Source organism: Antechinus flavipes, chromosome 3 (genome assembly GCF_016432865.1).
Source record: "Antechinus flavipes isolate AdamAnt ecotype Samford, QLD, Australia chromosome 3, AdamAnt_v2, whole genome shotgun sequence".
NCBI lineage: Eukaryota > Metazoa > Chordata > Mammalia > Dasyuromorphia > Dasyuridae > Antechinus > Antechinus flavipes.
The window spans coordinates 499002687-499021169 of record NC_067400.1 but is presented as its reverse complement, the minus strand read 5'-3'; the positions used below and the strand labels follow the sequence as shown (position 1 = coordinate 499021169).

General features: G+C 32.3%; 1 protein-coding gene across 3 annotated transcripts in view; it reads left to right on the top strand.

Annotated features, from left to right (window-relative positions):
* The window catches only part of LOC127554934 (caspase-12-like), a 52570-nt gene extending 36798 nt beyond the window's left edge, over positions 1–15772 (top strand). Inside the window, exon 7 of one of the 3 annotated variants that reach the window (XM_051986898.1) lies at positions 14088–15772. In XM_051986898.1, coding sequence (XP_051842858.1) covers positions 14088–14206 — 119 coding nt within the window. In that variant the 3' untranslated portion in view covers positions 14207–15772. The remainder of the gene's footprint in view (positions 1–14087) is intronic. The other 2 variants (XM_051986895.1, XM_051986897.1) reach the window with 2 other exon arrangements.
* Positions 15773–18483: the final 2711 nt, after the last annotated feature.

Here is an 18483-nt window from a genome sequence, read left to right as displayed (position 1 = left end):
CTGAAGAGCAATAACTCTGTGACTGTCTTGTTAGGAAGCAAATTCTTGGAAGCCCAGAGAGCTTTATGGAAAAAGTTGTATTTAAGAAAGATATCAGGAAGAAATTAATTTCTAGAACTGGAAACTGCTTTCCATGGTCTCTGTAGTTTCTTAGGTGAAGGTTTTCTTTCATGTGGGTCTTGGAGTTAAGAGCTGGAAGTTCCACTAAGCACTCTTTCCCCTTTGCAGGTTTCTAACAGGGAAAAGAAAAGAATAGGCAAAAAGTAAATTATTTAAATATATATTATTAATAGATTTTCTTTTCAGTTACTTTTATTTCTGAATGTAGTTTACTCTCTTGCTCTCTTCACAGAGCCATCACATGTAACAAAGAATAAAAAGAACCAAAAAAGCAGCTCAAAAATAACATTAATGGAATCCAGAAATATAGTTTTCCACCATTATAAATCTTCATCATTGCAAAAGAGAAGCATTTTCTCATATAGTCTCTGAGGAAAACTTTCATAATTATAATTACAAGGTGTTCAGAACAAATTGAATCTTTATTGCTATCCCCTTTAAGATAAAACGATTCAATTATTTTCTCCTATTTTATATTTTGACATAAATATCTAAAAATGTGTATTTATTTTGCTTCTCGTCTAATGCTTGAAAGATATGTTTTACATAGTTTTAGTAATATAAATAAATTTACCCTCTTTCATCTCTAATTTAATTTAGAGTTAAACCATTTCTAAAAATATATTTGGCCAGAATGTGTTTTCTTTTCCTAAATCTTATTCATAAAGGAGTGACCTAGATTTCATTATGAATCATAGTGTACATCAAATATACTGTAATGCATGATATAATATATGCACATGTCATACATACGCATGTGTAGTCAGATTTATGTATTTTTAGTGTATATTCCATATATTTATATATATGTTTGTAGTATATGTATATGTGTAAGGAGAGAGAGAGACAAACAGAAAGAGAGAGGTCTGGAAGCCATCAGTACTGGTGCTAATTCAAGAATGTGCTGGATCACACCGTAGTATCTTGACCTTTTCTGCTGACTTTCTAACTTGCCTTTAGCTGGAAAATATTCTACTCTGTTCTACTCTGTCTTTTTGAGTGTTCTAATGCTCTAAAATTTGCTTAGTGTCACCACTTAAAGGAATTTGGACTGGTTTGGGGGCATTGTTGGGCAGTCCCTACCTTTACTCTGCCACTTTGGCTCTGTCTCTCCACTTAGCTTACTTTCAAAGATTCTTAGTGACAGTTTCAAGTTCTCATTCCTCACTTTCAAAATTCCATGAGGCTCTAAGAATTGGGTCATGACTTTTAATGGTTCTTCAAGGACAGAATATTTCCATGCTGCAACTTTATTTCTGCAGTTTCTATTTGATAAAAGTTATGACTTGATAAAATGTTGTCTGTCTGAGATTGCAAACAGGCATTTCTCCAAAATGTTTCTCTTCTCCTTATCTCAATGAAATAAAAAGAAAAAAATAGAAAAAAATAATAAAAAAACCAATAGCTATACAAAATGTTTCCTAAAACTTTAAACCTTTTATTTTATATTGCTTTTCATTTATACTACCACTACAAAGGGAGTCCACCTTTCTTTAAGGTACCACTCATTCTTTTGTGAATTCTACCTTACTAAACCTTCTTGTGGGTTCTTTTCTTACACAATACCATACTCCATTTATGTAGTTTATTTTAAGTTAAATGATTTAGCTATTAGTTTAATTAGACAAATTCTAATGAATCATTTCAAACTAGCTTCAGCACTATTTATTGTCTAATTACTTGATGACAAGTTACATGAAATTATTTTCTAGTTAAAAAATACATTCATAATCCTCCAGGAAGGGGAGAGAAACATGTGCTATTTCTAGTTAATCTTAATCCTAACTGAAAATCTCCGAAAATATGTTAACCATTATAAATTCATAATATAGAAATTTATAGAAATATACATTTCAGTCACAATTTTAGTTTCTGATTGATTTACAATGTCATAAATTTCTATAAGCCAGAGGGAAAATTCCTTTCTTTTGAGTCTTTCTCTCTACAATCTCCAACCTGACCAGAACTATGAAGTCATGGGAAAAGAATCCCATGTTTTGTTTTGTTTTGTTTTGTTTTGTTTTTTAATCTCCCATTGGAAGCATGATCAAAAGATTAGTGAAAGTAAATTCCCATTTTATATTGCAGAAACCTTGGAGAGTTGTGTTAGGTATGAGATTTTATTGATATTTCTCATCCTTCTAAGTTTCCTTCTCTTGCCAAGGAACCACAACCAAGATCATATATAATGTAAAGCCACCACAATAGAGGGATAGAAAACTTGAAATAGAATATTCCAGAAGAAAAACAAAAGAGGCTTACTGCAATGAATAACTTATTATTTAAAGCTGAATTTAATGTTTTCAGTTGGAAAAAATGGGACTTTAATGAAATAAAAGGCTTTCTGCCATTACTGGCAAAAAGATCAAAACTGTAAGAAAAATTTGAAGTTTACATATAAGATTGAATATAAGCATAAAAAGAGAATCATGAATAAATAATTATAAAGAACTAAACTGTTTATATTCTAATATGAATATAGGATATATATATGTCCCTTTTGAATCCTATCATCTTCAATGGTCATAGAGGTAGTCTAAGTAGGCAAGGCCTTTTAATGGTCTTGTTTTGTCCTAGTGATCATAAAAGAAGAATGGGGGGGAAAAAGAAAAAAAAACTGGTAAAGGATATAATGAGAGTAGCATAAAATGAAAGAGAAAATAGTACTGAGCAGAGACTCCAGGACCATTTCTTTGAATCAGGATAAAAGAGGGAGCAGAACTTTCCCCTTTCCAATTCAGTGTGTGACCCCTCTAGTGTGAGTAAACTGTGATTTTCATCTTCTGAACATAGCTGGAAGGCATGCATTGGAAAGACCACAAGCAAGAAAATGTAACAGAAATAGAGCAAACCAGTCACATCAATTTTAAAGATTTTTTTTCTATATATTCAAATAATTAAAGGAGATCAGATCCACCCATGTGTTGGAGGCCTATTTGTACCTCAATCTGAAGAGATCCAGATATAATCAGGCAAAACCTCTTAGGAATACCTTTATGTTAGGCTATTTAAACATGGTCCATAGTTCCTGTTGTAAAGTTTAGGGGAAATTATCTTCCAAAATCAGGGTATGCATGTAGAAAAGAAAGAGAAGGGACATCTAGGTGGCACAGTGGATAGGGCATTAGCTCTGAAATCAGGAGGACCTTAGTTCAAATCTGATCTCAGACATGTAACACTTCTAGCTGTGTGATCTTGGGTAAGTCACTTAACCCCAATTGCCTCAGCAAAAAAAAAAAAAAAAAAAAGGATAAGGGAGAGCAGCTGTTATCTTAACTTTATCCTTGTTGGAATTAGTCAGAGAAAGGGAGAATACACAAACATAAACATACAGTTACACACACACACACACACACACACACACACACACACATACTTTTTACCTCTAGTGGGAAAGAGGAAGCAAAGGAAGGAGGAGAAAATTAGAGAAGGAGTAAATTAAAAAAGGAATTTGTTCCTTAAAAAACTCTCTAATAATGCATAAAACAATTTATATTACTTCTTGAACTGACAAAAATGGATAATAAGATACTTAAAGAGAGCAGAGTAAGTTAGAAAATTCTAAGTTCTCCAGATTCCCTCCATGAACATGACAGAATATCACATCAGGGCAAATACAAAATGCTAAAAATAAAGGAGAGTTGGGACATAACACTGGTTCTCCTGAGATAACTAGAAATGATCCAAATACAGAGTCCAGGACAGAGGTTTGCCCATGTTGAGTGCAAATACCTCCAGGTTAACTCCACTGAAAAAACAAATGAGCTATAGGACAGTTGGATTGGGAGGTAGCATTGGTCCTAGCCACAAGAAATTTCATTCCTTAGACATCATGAAGAGTCAGGTTTTTAAATAGGGGAAGAAGAAGGGAACCTCTGCTGATAATGAATGACAGGCCCAGCTGTGCCGTGGAGACTGACTCTGTGAGAAGAAATCAAGCACAGGCTGGTGAGTACAGAAGCAGTGAGGCAAGGATGCTGTTTGTAGGCACTTAGAAGAGAGCAGAGTACTTGGCTTCAGGTTCCAGGTCAGAGGATAGAACTGGACCTGAGGCCAGAGGCAACAACCCTCATGCTCCAGGATTGAAGGCAATTACAATAACAACCTGCTATAAATTGGAAAAAAAAAATAAGGAAGCAAAGGAAAAAGAAACAAACTTCAGAGAACCTCAGAAAGTTACTATGGAAATAGAAAAGACCAAGATTTATCTTCAGAGGATACCACATCAAAAAAAAAAAAAAAAAAAAAAAAGATTCTCCTACCCCAAAAAGTGATGTTGAATGATCATTTGCCCTAAAAAAAATTCATAGAACTCAAAAAAGACTTTAAAAATCAAATAAAATATATTTGGGAAATTAAAAAAAATAATAAGAACAATACAAGAAAAACAAGAGAATTAGGAAAAGAAACTGGATAAGGAATCCAGAATCTTAAAAGGAAAAAAAAATGGCTCCTTAAAAGCTCAGGCCTTAGAATATTATATAGTAAAAAGCAAAATAACTGGGTTTGGGGCCAAAAATACTATACTAAACTGAACAACAAAAATAACAGCAAAAGACCATTCAATGAATTGTCAGACTTGCAAAATTTTGTTGGGGGGTAAAAAAAAACCTAAATGTTACAGAAAACTTCACATATAAGTTCCAAAAGAAATACAAAGTAAATATCAACAATCAATATCAAGAGATTCAATAGGGACAAACTATTCATGTTTCATACATCAAAATGTAAACCATGTAAGATTGTAGTTAGTAATTGGATAGTTTGAAAGAAAGATTGTGGTAAAGCTGAATAGGTTGTAATCATGTAGGAAAGGGTACAAGTAGAAATTATTTAATATAAGTGAGGTATAAAGAATTAGATGGGGAAGAGAGCTAGTAGTTCTGGAAATCTACTTTCATCAGGAATGGATTAAATGGGAAAGAATAGATTCAGATAGAGGGGGAAAGAATAGGGTGTGGGGAGAGGACAAGAAAAGGATTCTTTGGGGAGGTTGTCATTAAATAATATAAGAGAAAGGTATCAGGTAGAAGTAAAGTAGAGAATTCAGGAGAGATAGAAATGAGATAAAGGGCAGAAGCAAAGCAGAAGAGTGATAAGGGATACAAATAGGGTGAGAAAGATAGTGAATAATACAGGAAGAGGGAAAATAAAACAAGCCATTATAACCTAGAATGAAATGGATTTCACCCATTAAATGGAAACTTGTTAAAAATTTGAACTCAATGATACATTGCTTTCAGGAAATGTTATAAAAATTAGATTTACCCATAAACACAAAATAAAGATCAGGAATAATGTAAAAAAAGGGGGTAATTATAATCTCATACAAAATTAAAGTTAAAATTGATTTAATCAAGGGAGAAAGATGGGGGAGCTACACTACATGTCACAAAATATGCATATCAAGTAATATTATTTTAGAAGATTTAAATAACTAGACATAAGATTGGAATACTTCTGTGGATAGATTTTTTTTGTTTGTTTGTTTGGTTAGGCAATTGTGGTAAAATGTCTTGATCAGGATCACATAGACTTTATATAATATTAAGTGTCTGAGACCAGATTAGAACTTAGGTCCTCCTGACTTCAGAATCGATCCACTGTGTCATCTAGCTGCCCCTGAGACACAGTAAATAATAAATTAGTCAAGTTAGATAAATATAGAAAGTCTTGGACGTAAGGAAAAACTACTTTCTAAGAAACAGAACAAATAGAAATAAGCATAGAATGTATATGTGTGTATGATTTTAGATAATTATGCATATAAGTATGTATATATGCATGTGTGCATATGTATGTGTATATGTACACATAATTATAGCTATGCTATTTGTAGCCTTCTTGCAGGAGAGGGAAAAAATAAAGTAAAAAGTGCCTAACAGAAAACAAAAGAAAGCTTAAAAGGAAGCAAAGAAAAAATGGACAACTCTGAACATAATAAAAAAATAAGATTTGCTATATAGGCTTTCTTGACATGAAAATATATTTCTTTATATTTTGATTCCTTTCTCATATTCTGCTCTACACATGGCAATTTCTTTTTTTTTTTTAATTGTGTTTAAAATTAGATAAAGGAAAAAAAGATCATGAAAAATGATAATCTGAATGGATGCTCATAATGGAGGAATGGATTAATAAATTATGACATATAAATGTAATGAAATAGTGTGCTGTAAAAAATATTGGAGAGGAACCAGGGAAGACATAAACTAATGCAGAGTGAAGTGAATAGAAAGAGGATAACAAGTTATATATTGATAGAATTATGATAAAGGCTAAACAACTTAAAAGAATTAAGAAAATTTGTCAGCATGATGACGAGCTATGATTATTTAAATGTCCTACTCATAACCTGATACAAAGGAGAAAGATTCATAGTTCAGGAAGAGAAAAAAAAACAGATATGGCAAATTTGGAATATATTTTGCTTGTTTATACATGATAATGGGGAATTAGGGGTTTTGTTTGGTTTCTTTCTTTTTAATGAATGAGGGAGAAAGTATGAATGGAGAGCCTTTGAGCATTGAAAGAAATAAAATAGATTTTAAAAAAATCAAACAACTTCAAATGCTAGAGGAATATTCTTAGGCTGGACATTAAGAAAACAAGATCAAATGGGAAAAAAAGCTTTGTATAAAATTTCTCTGAAAAAAAATAATAATATAAAATATATGCACACATACATATGTATATATACATCAATGCACTCATATATAAATATAAAAATATGCATAAATACATATTTGTACATAAGTTATGTACTGCAGCAATAATAATGGAAACAGAAAACACACACAAAACAGACAGACACATAAAGTGAATGTTGCAAAATTATATAAAATTAATGCATAGTTAAAAAAAAATTACACATAGAAATTCCAATCCCATGTCTTTATGGAAATGTGAGGTCCACAGTAGTCTACATGGTACCTATTTTTAAACTTTTTTTATTTTTTTTAATATTTTGAATGTTTTCTATAGTCTTGAATATCATCATTAATATATGACTAAATATCTAGTCATATAAAGTAATACTCTAAAATCATTAGTAATTTATGAAATGTAAATTAAAACAACTCTGAACCATGACCTTTATATTTACCAGATTGATCAATATGACAGAAAGGTAAATAACAAATTTTGGAGAGTAAAAGGAAAATTGAGACCCTAATAAGCAGTTGTTGTAGTTAAGAATTGATTCAATCATTCTGAAGAGCAATTTGACACTATGCCCAATGGTCAATAAAACTTGCATGTCAATTGATCTTTCAGTACTACTACTAGGCCTCTATTCCAAAGAGATTTTTTTAAAAACAAAATGGATCCATATATAAAAAATATATTTATAATAATTCTTTTTGTGGTGCCAAAGAATTCATAATTGAGGGGATGCCGATGAATCAGGGTATGGCTGAATAATTTGTGATATATAATTGTGATGGAAGAGTATTGTGCTCTAAGAAATTTTAAGAAGATGCTCTTGGAAAAAGCTGCAAAGATGTATATGAATTGATGCAAAGGGGAAAATGAACAAAACCAGGATAATATGGCATGATGATCAAATGTGAATGACTTAGCTATTATAAGCAATACAATATCTAAGACAATTCTGGAAATTTATAAAGAAAAAAAATAATGTCCAGAGAAAGAGCTATTAGAATCTCAGTAAAAATCAAAATATTCTTTGCATTTTCTTTTCTTTTATTTGTCCTCAGATTTTTATTTCCTCTCACAACATGAATAATATAAACATATGTTTTGCATGACTGTCTATGTATAACTTATATCACATTGCTTGCCTTTTCAAGGAAAAACATGGGATTAAAGGAAAAGAGAGGATTAGAAACTCAATTTAAGAAGATCTGAGATAAAAATCCATCCTCAGATATTGACCTCTCACAACTCACTTTACTTTTATCTTATCTTAATTTCCTCTTCTGTAAAATAGGTATATAGTAACTATTTCCCTTCTTGGTTGCCAAAATTAAATAAGATAACATTTGTAAAAAAGCATTTTGCAAAACTCCAAATTCACAAAGTTTAGGTCATAAAAAGACTTTACAGATATCTTTCAGAAAATCTCTGTAGCAAAGATAAAGACCAAGTTTAGTTAATTAACTTTTACTAAGAGCTTACTATATGTTAAGTACTGGACTAAGAATACAAAGAAAGACAAAATACATTCTCTGATTCCAAGGAACTCACAATCTAATGGGAGAATACAACATATGAAAAGAACACGAAAAAAGAACACTCCAAATGGGAGTGGTCCAATAAAATTTTGTGGAGAGAAGGAACTTTACCAGGGAAGTTGCCAAAGAAAATGAGCCTGAAGGAAATTTTATAGGGTGTGTGTGGGGATAGAAATTGTTATCCTATCAAAAGCTACCCCATGATTGCAAAATTCAAAAGATTTTCTAAAGGTTCACCCATCATTTGATTATTATTTAGTTCTCTTCTTACAGGTAGTACTAATGAAAGGAAAAGGGAGAAAGCTGAGCTGCTTCTCCACTGTATATATTGTACAAGTGAGGGAACTGAGAGGTTTAGAATATCAAGTGCTAGTGAAAACTGAGTGATGTGACTCAATTTTGGAGCAAAATCAATTCCCTTTCCCTTCAATTATCAGAATAGTGCAATTTCTGTCTTTTGAAAAAAATGTTATTCAATGATATTCAAATATCAATTAAACTGAGAATTGTATTATTTGAACTTGTCCCTTCATGAATGAAAAATTGGATTACTTTTACCTGATGCTTAGAGACCATTAACTAAAGATCTAGCTTATGCTGAGTGGAAATCTGATCAGAACCCAAGATTGATGCAAGGAATTTTCTCATGATTTTACATTTCAAGCAATCCTTATCCCTTATCTGAAAATTGACTCTATACTATTTAATCATTTGTATTCATTTCCTTTTGATTGAATAGAGATACTAAGGGGGAGCAGGGTATCTCTTTTTCTGATTTCAGAGAATAGTACCTGTTTATTCTTCCCCTCCCAATTTGGAAGGTCACTAATTTTTACTCCAATTAGAAATTTTTGTAACCTGATTATTTTATTTTAATTAATGGGTCTTAGTTGATTAATTGTTTTTAATGTATAAAAATCTGCCTCCTACTGTCTTTGACATGCAGGGTCAAAGCTGAGGAAGGTGACTGTTCCCAGTTTCTTAAGAAATTGGCATTCTGTGCTTAAGAAATCATTATTCTCTTAAACTCAAACCTTTATTTTTTCAGTCATAGAATCTTTCACCTCCCACAATCTGAGAGGTCAAAAAAACTCTATTATATCTAGAAGCAATCTATTCTTATCAGGTAAGCCTTCCTGGATACTGGATCCAAAAAAACAGCTAAACAAAAGAGCCTTTCCCTTCCAAGGTATCATTTATTTGCCACAGAAACAGGTACAGTGATGCTGCTCTTTATGAGCAGAGAATTACAAAAGTATGGGCCTTTCAGAGTTATAAGGTCCCAATGGCAGAAACTGCTGAATGACCTCCTTTCCTTTTTTTCTCTCAATTACATGTAAAAACGATTTTTGACCATTTTCTTTTAAAATTTTGAGTTACAAATTCTTCCCTTTTATCTTCTTCCATCACTAAGAAAGCAAGTTATTTAATGTAGTTTATTTTATTTTTTTTATTTCATAGCTTTTTATTTACATTATATGTATGGGTAATTTTACATTGACCATTGCCAAACCTTTTGTTCCAATTTTTCCTCCTCTTATCCCCCAACCTCTTTCCCTAGATGGCAGCATGACCAGTACATGTTAAATATATTAAAGTATAAATTAGATACACAATAAGTATATATGACCAAACCGTTATTTTGCTGTACAAAAAAAAATCGGACTCTCAAATATTGTACAATTAGCCCATGAAGGAAATCCAAAATGCAGCAGGCAAAAATATAGGGATTGGGAATTCAATGTAATGGTTCTTAGTCATCTCCCAGAGTTCTTTGGCTGGACATAGCTGGTTCAGTTCATTACTGCTCCATTAGAACTGATTGGGTTCATCTTATTGCCAGGTCCATCAGAATTGATCATCATATAATATTGTTTTTGAAGTATATAAGGATCTCCTGATCCTGCTCGTTTCACTCAGCATCAGTTCGTGTAAGTCTCTCCAGGCCTTTCTGAAATCATCCTGTTGGTCATTTCTTACAGAACAATAATATTCCATAATATGCATATACCACAGTTTATTCAACCATTCTCCAATTGATGGCCATCCATTCATTTTCCAGCTTCTAGCCACTACAAACAGGGCTGACACAAACATTTTGGCACATACAGGTCTCTTTCCCTTCTTTATGACCTCTTTGGGATATAAGCCCGTAGTGACACTGCTGGATTAAAGGGTATGCACAGTTTGATAACTTTCTGAGCATAGTTCCAAATTACTCTCCAGAATGGCTGGATGTGTTCACAATTCCACCAACAATGTATCAGTGTCCCAGTTTTCCCACATCCCCTCCAACATTCTGCATTATCTTTCCCTGTCATTCTAGCCAGTCTGACAGGTGTGTAGTGGTATCTCAGAGTTGTCTTAATTTGCATTTCTCTGATTAACAATGACTTGGAACATCTTTTGATATGGCTAGAAATAGTTTCAATTTCTTCATCTGAGAATTGTCTGTTCATATCCTTTGACCATTTAATGTAGTTTATACATGTGCAAAACATGTTGCTATCTTAGTTTTTTTGTGGGGGGGAAAATCACAACAACAAAAAAAAAAGTTTAAAAAGTATAGTTTCATTTGTATTCAGACTCCATCAGTTTTTTCTCTGAAAATATATGACATTTTTCATCACAAAATTGTCTTGGGTGATTTTATTACGGACAATACGTACATCATTCAGGGGGGATCATCGTATAATATACACAAAATTTCACTGTATATACTGTTATCCTGATTCTGCTAACTTTACTTTGCATCAGTTCATGTAAGTTTTCTTCCATGTTTTTCTTAGAATATCCTGATTATGATTTCTTATTATCTCATAACATCATAAAAATCATATACTCTAGTTGGTCAGTGTTTCCTTAATTGATAGAAGTGTCCACAATCTTCAATACTTTTCCATGACAGAAAGAGCTGCTATACCTATTTTTGCATGTGTATGTCCTCCATTATTAAGAATTTCTTTGGGATATACATCTAACAGTGATATTTCTGGGTCAAAAGATATGTATAGTTTTATAAACCTGTGGACATGATTCCAAATTAGTCTTTGCAATGGTTGAAATAATTCACAATTCCAACAATGCATTAGTGTCTCAATTTCCTCACATTCCCTCAAATATTTGTCATTTTCCTTTTTTGTCATATTAGACAATCTGATAGGTGATGGGTGGTACCTCAGAATATTTTTAATTTTTATTTCTCTAATAAGCAGGTAATTCAGTGCAATTTTTCATATGATTAAAGAAAGATTTGATTATTTTGTCTGAAAAGTCTGCTTTGCCTCTTTAATATAAGATAATTTGTTCCATTCCATTTATCTCTTCCATCTGGTCCTGATGAATTCTTTATTTTCACTCCTTAAATTTTTTTTTAATTTTTATAGATGATATACCATTATATCCAACTCATATCTGAGCTCTCTGTCTTAGCAGACTCTTTATAATTGTCCTAATAATGATATATTTCTTAAGAATTATAAGAATCATCTTCTCACGTAGGAATGTAAACAATTTAATCTTATTAAGTCCCTTGTCATTTCTCTTTCTTACATGTTTATGCTTCTATTGAATCTTGTATTTGAAGGCCAAATTTTTTCTTTAGCTCTGGTCTTTTCATTATGAATACATGAAATCCATTTCCCCCCTGAAGGATTGTAATAAATTTTGTTGGTGAGGTAACTTTTGGCTGCAATCCAAGCTCCTTTAATTTCTGGAATAGCATATTCCAAACTCTCTGATCTTTTGATGTAGAAGTTTATTAATAGTGTGTTATCCTGACTATGGATACAAGATTTTATAATTGTTTCTTTCTAGCTGCTTGCAGTATTTTTTTCTTTATTTGGGAGCTCTATAATTTGACTCTGATATTCCTTAGAGTTTTCATTTTGAAATCTCTTTCAGGAGGTGATTTGTGGATTCTTTCATTTTCTATTTTACTTTCAAAGTCTAGAATATTAGAACATTTTTCATTGATAAATTCATGAAATATAATTTTAGGGACCTTTTTTTTTTTTTCTAAATTATGGTATCAGGTAGAATAATAGTTCTTAAATAATCTCTACTAGATCTATTTGCCAGGTGTTTTTACAATAAGATATTTCATCTTTTTCTTTTTTTTTTCCTTCTTTTGATTTTGTTTTATTGTTTCTTGTTGTTTCACAAAATCATTTAATCTCCTACAAATATAGTGTTATTTCTGGTATTGCCAGGTCACCTTTCTTACATTTCTTAGAAATTCCCTTGATATGCTTGACATTTTTTTTAACAAGATGATTTCTGCTATAATTTTGTTTTAACTCAATAAACTGTTTTTGGGGAGTTTGATTTTTATGGTTTTCAATAAGCAGATTACTTTTGCTAGAATTTTCATGTTGATTATATTAACTTGCCTACCCATGGCCAATTAATGATTCCAATGGTTTAGATATGACTTTGTGTAGAATTTTTAAAAATTTTTTAATTAATTTGTTTGTTTTGATTGTACTTTTAAATCCATTTTTATATATTACCTTATGAATCATATTGGGAGAACAAAAAATCAGAAGAAAAGGGAAAAACCATGAGAGACTGATTTACATTCAGTCTCCATCATATTCTCTCTAGAGTTTCCCACCCAAAGTTTATTGGGATTTCCTTGGATCACAAAACCATTGTGAAGAACCAAGTCTGTCATAGTTGATCATCTCATAATTTTGCTGTTATTGTATATAATGTATTTCTGGTTCTTCTTGTTTTGTTCAACATTAACTTGTGTAAATATTCCTAAGCTTTTCTAAAATCAACTTGTTCACCATTTTTACACAACAACAATATTCCATTACTTTCATATACCATAAGTTATTCAGTCATTCCCCAATTGATGGGCATCTATTCATTTTCCAGTTTTTTGCTACCACAAAAAGTGCTGCTACAAGCATTTTTGCACACGTTGGTCCTTTTCCCCTTTTCATAATTTCTTTGGGATACAGACACAGAAGTGGCACTGCTGAATCAAAGTGTATGCACACTTTTGTAGGCCTTTGGGCATAGTTCCAAATTGCTCTTTAGAATGGTTGGATCATTTCACAAATCTATCAACAATGCATTAGTGTCTCAGTTTTCCCACATGCCTTCCAGTACTTAGTATTATCTTTTCTTTTCATTTTAGTTAATCTGAGAGGTATGAGGTGGTACCTCAGAGTTGTTTTAATTTTAATTTCTCTAATCAGTAGTAATTTAGAATATTGTTTCATATGAGTATAGTAGACTTTAATTTCTTCATCTGAAAATTGTGTTTTGACCATTTATCAATCAGGAAATGATTTGTATTCTTATAAATTTGACTTAGCTCTTTATATATTTTAGAAATGAGGCCTTTGTCAGCAATACTGTATGTAAAGAAAAATTTCCCCCAGTTTCTGCTTCCCTTCTAATCTTGGTTGTGTTTGTTTTATTTGCAAAAAAATAAAATAATAATTTAATGCATTCAAAATTGTCTATTTTACAATTTGTAATGTTCTCTACTTTTTTATTCATAAAGCACCACCCCTTTTCCACAGATCTTGCTCTCTTAATATGCTTATGTTGTCACTATTTATGCCTAAATCATGTACCCATTTTAACATTATTTTGCTATGGGGTGTGAGATGTGAGTCTATGCTATGTTTCTGACATATTATTTTCTAGTTTTCCCAGAAAGAAGCTCTGAGCCTTGATTTTGAACACAGAAGCCCTTTATATTTGGTGTCTTGCTCACTGCAAGGAATAAATAACACTATCTTCTCTTTCCAGGAAACAGCCTGGTTTCTTGGGCTGGCAAATTGCCTTCTGCACTGGGACTGGATCCTGCCCCACTGATCTGCTTTGCTACTGATCCAGGACAGAAGATCTCAGTTGCTGATGTACTGTGATTAAGATCCTCTCACTGGCTTTCCCAGATTTCATCTGAGCTGGATTAAGCTCCCCTTTTACCCTAATGAGATTGACCTTTCTTGAAGTCCTTCTAATCTTTTTTAAACTTCAGAGTGTTTTCATTCCATTAAACTCTGTTCGGAGACTTGTTTTCATGTGGTTTTTGAGGGAAACTGGGAAAGCTTGAACAGCTTCCTAGGTTCATTCTGTCATCTTGGCTCTGACCCGGAACTAGGAAATGTTTTATAACTTTATTAATATAGCTCCTGACTTTGTCATGGCAGGTAGATTCACAGATATTTTATATTAACTACAGACATCTTAAATGGAATTTCTCCCCCTCCCCACCTTGTTGCTGAGCTGTATTCGTAATATATAGAAATGCCAATGATTTATAAGGTTTTATTTTATATCTTGTAACTTTGTTAAAACTGTTAATTATTTCATGTAGTTTTTTAGTTAGTTCTCTAGGATTCTCTAAGTATATCATCATAGACTTTGCAAAAAGTTATAGTTTTGTTTCCTCAGTGCCAATATTCTATTTCCTTCCATTTCTTTTTTTCTCTTATTTCTAAAGCAAACAAGTCTAGTACAATTTTGAATAATAGTAATGATTATGAGCATCCTTATTTTACACCTTATTTTATTGAGAATGCTTCTAACTTATCCCCATTATATAAAAAAAAAAAAAAAACTTGTTAATGGTTTCTACTGTTTCTAATAGGAAAGGGTGCTATATTTTGTCAAAAGGTTTTCCTGCATCAAAAGAGAATACAATTAATGCTAGTTTTCTAATTGATATTGTCAATTAATTCTGATACTTTTCCTAAAATTGAAACAGCCCTGTGTAAAGGGCTTAAAAGTTGTGCTTGAATCAGATAACCTAGCACTTAAGGCTAATTATCTATTTGATATGAGACAATGAGTCTATTAGCATATGTTTGGAAAAATGGCCCTTCTTTCTGTTCAGTGCTTACTCAATGTTTTGTGTATACAGATAATAGGCAAGGATTAGAGGGTGGGGTAAAACAAATCAGACTTCACTTGGACAGAAGGAGGAGGAGAAGAGAGATGGTGACTTTCAACTGAGAATCCAGGAGCCTTGTGGCAGTTTTGTCTGTCTCCTTCACTTCTCCCCCTGAAAAACAAGGACTTTTGCTTATCCTGACTCCGGTTGTTACTGAGACCTCCAGGGAGCTAGCCCAGACTTTACAGCCCTGAATTTCTGCTATAAATCCCACCTGATCATAGAGTATTATCAGGTCCTAAATTGCTGCAATTTCTTTGCAGCAATACTACAAATACACTTTATTTAAATTGTTTTCATCAATAGTCTTTAAGAAAATTATTCTGTAATTCTCTTTCTCTGTATTGGCTCTTCCTGGTTTAGCTATCAACTCTATCATGAGACATAAAAAGGATTTGGCAGGACTTCCCCTTTGCCTATTTTTAAATAGTTTACATAGTATTGGAACTGATTTTGTTTTTTTTTAAAATGCAGTGAAGAATTTATTTGTAATTCCATTTTCTCCTGGAGATTTTTTTCTTGAGGAATTTATTGATTTCATGTTCAATTTATTTTGCTCCAAAATGAAATTATTTAAATCTATTAATCTAGACAATTCATATTTTATATCCACCCATTTCACTGTGACTATCAGATCAATTGGCATATATTTGGGCAAAATAGTTCCTAATTTTTTTTTAAATTTCCCCTTTATTAGTGGTAGAATTCAACCTTTTCTTCTTTCTTTTATCTAATCAAATTTACCAAATGTGTACCTATTTTATTTTTTTTTCTATAAAACCACCTCTTGATATTTTTATTATGTTTAATAGTTTTCTTACTTTTCATTTTACTAATATTTCCTGTAGTTTCAGAGTTCCTAATTTGTTATAAGTTAGAAATTTTTAATTTTTCTTTTTCTAGATTTTTTAGTTCTATGCCCAATTCATTAATTCCCTCTATTTCTATTTTATTTAAGCAAACATTTAGAGATATAAAATTTTCACAAATAATGCTTAGGCTGCATGTTAAAAGTTTTGGTATGCTGTCTCATAATTGAAATTGTCTTTGATGAAATCAGTAACATTTTCTATGATTTGTTGTTTGATTCACTAATTTTCTAGGCTTAGATCATTAAATTCCCAATGAGTTTTTAACTTATCTTTCTATGGTCCTGTATCATTATTTTTTGTATCATTTTTTTTCATTTTTTCATTTTTTGTATCATAATTTGAAAAGAATGCATTTCATTCATGTATACATATAGGTTCTTTCTCTTTTCTTTTTTTTTTTCTTTTTTTTTAAATCTCTCTTAGGATTCGTATCTGGTAATAATATTGTGAAGTCAAAGGAAACGCATGATATATTTATTTCGGCATAGTTAATTGACCATATATCAACTGAAGAATAACATATATGCTTGTGAAATGGGATCTTCATCAGAGAAATTTGCTTTAAAATTCTACTGCTAACTCTATTTTCCTCCTGTTGATCCTAATTTTTCTTTTCTTCTACCTTGTAGAAGGTTCAAGGGCTGTTTGAAGGTGGCTTTGGGCTTGAGACTACTTCATATTCCCCTTTGAGGTTTCACATGTAGGTATTTTTATAATGTAGTCATCTTCTGAGTGATGTTTTGATCTTCCCTGTCACTATACCACCTTTCTTTGGTCAAGATAATTTTCTTCTTATGCTCTTTATGTGTGTATTTCATGCTTTTTATGGTTGAGCTCTACTTCTGGGGAACAGGCAGCATTGTCCCTAACTTCGTGGGCTTTGTGCTTTGCATGCTAGAACCTCATGGGCTGGCACCATGCTCTCTACATTGGATTCTCTGGGCCTAGTTGCAACTATTGTTGCCTGTTTTCTGGGCCTGGAAGTTTTCCTTCTGTGCTGGGAATAGAGGACTCAAAACTGGTCACTGTGCCACTAGCCTCCTTAGCCGGGACTAAGAGGTTTCAGATGCTTATCTATGAGGTAGCTAAGAGCTTCCCATAGGTTTGCCTAGACACCATCTGGGATCTTTCTTGAAGTCCTAAATTATCATAAGCTGGAATTTGTTTTCATTCCATCTACTTGTAAGAAGAGAGATCTCAATTAAGTCTCTGCCCACCAAAATGTGTCAGCGTGTAGAAAAATTAAGTTAGTTCTGGAAAAAGACCATGAAAGTGTATTGGACTCTTTCTGAGAAGAAAGTGCATTGTCAGATCTTAGAAACAGAAATAGAGAAAAGAGTATTAGTGCAGTTTGGTAATGCTATTCCACTCACCATAAGACTATATTATCTAGGGTACAATGTTGATGATATCAGGAATAATCATAGTGCTATACCAGATAGATTTTTTTTTCTCTGTCTTCCTATAGTCCAGCACAAGTCTCCAGATAAAATATACCTTTATCAAAGATATTACAGGGTTTTATGTGAGAGAATCTGGTACAATGAAGCCTTTTGGTTTCCCTCATCTTCTTCATCATTAAAGAAAAAAAATATATCTTTCAGCCCTGGGGGACCACATATTATATACTGTTCACTATATAGTACGGTACAGGCAATTCAAAGGATTTCTATTTGACCCTACTCATAAAATAACTCATAAAATAACATACATATCTAAAGGTCCTGGAGGGGAAAAACAAAAACAAAAACAAAAACAAACTCCTGAAAATACTGAGGCCAAAGAATCTGTTGCCTCCATGTAGACTTCTGTATCCTCCCTTGCTTGTTTAAAATGAAGCCATAACTTTGAAGGCTGTCTTAGGATTGAATGAGACTGAAGTGTCAAGTGTTTATTTTCCAAGATAGTTTTATAAGACCCATGGCCTGATCATCAATCATTTTTTTGTCAACCCTTTTTAGAAACCACACCCAAAACTTCCTTAAGGGATGTTGTCATCCCAATTAGTCCTTCTTGCAGTATTGATACTGATACTGCAACTTCTTCCCACATTCTCAGTTTGTTTATCTGCAGTGACAGCATGATTTGTCAGAGCCATAATTAGGCCAATATCCCACACCTATGTAATTGCCAGTAGGGAAAACACTGCTAAATTCTGAAGAAATTCTTATGGGTCTCCAGTTATAAAATGATATCCAATTGCAACTGATTTTGACTCAAAATAGGGTATGGTAGGCCTTGTGTTGATCCAACCATTCTTTCCCCCAATCCTACCCCATCTCTGCCCCCAAAAATCCATTCATCAAATTAATTTCATTTAGGATCCTTTCCTTCCAAGCATATAGATAGAGGCACAATTAAAAAGAAAGTTTAAATA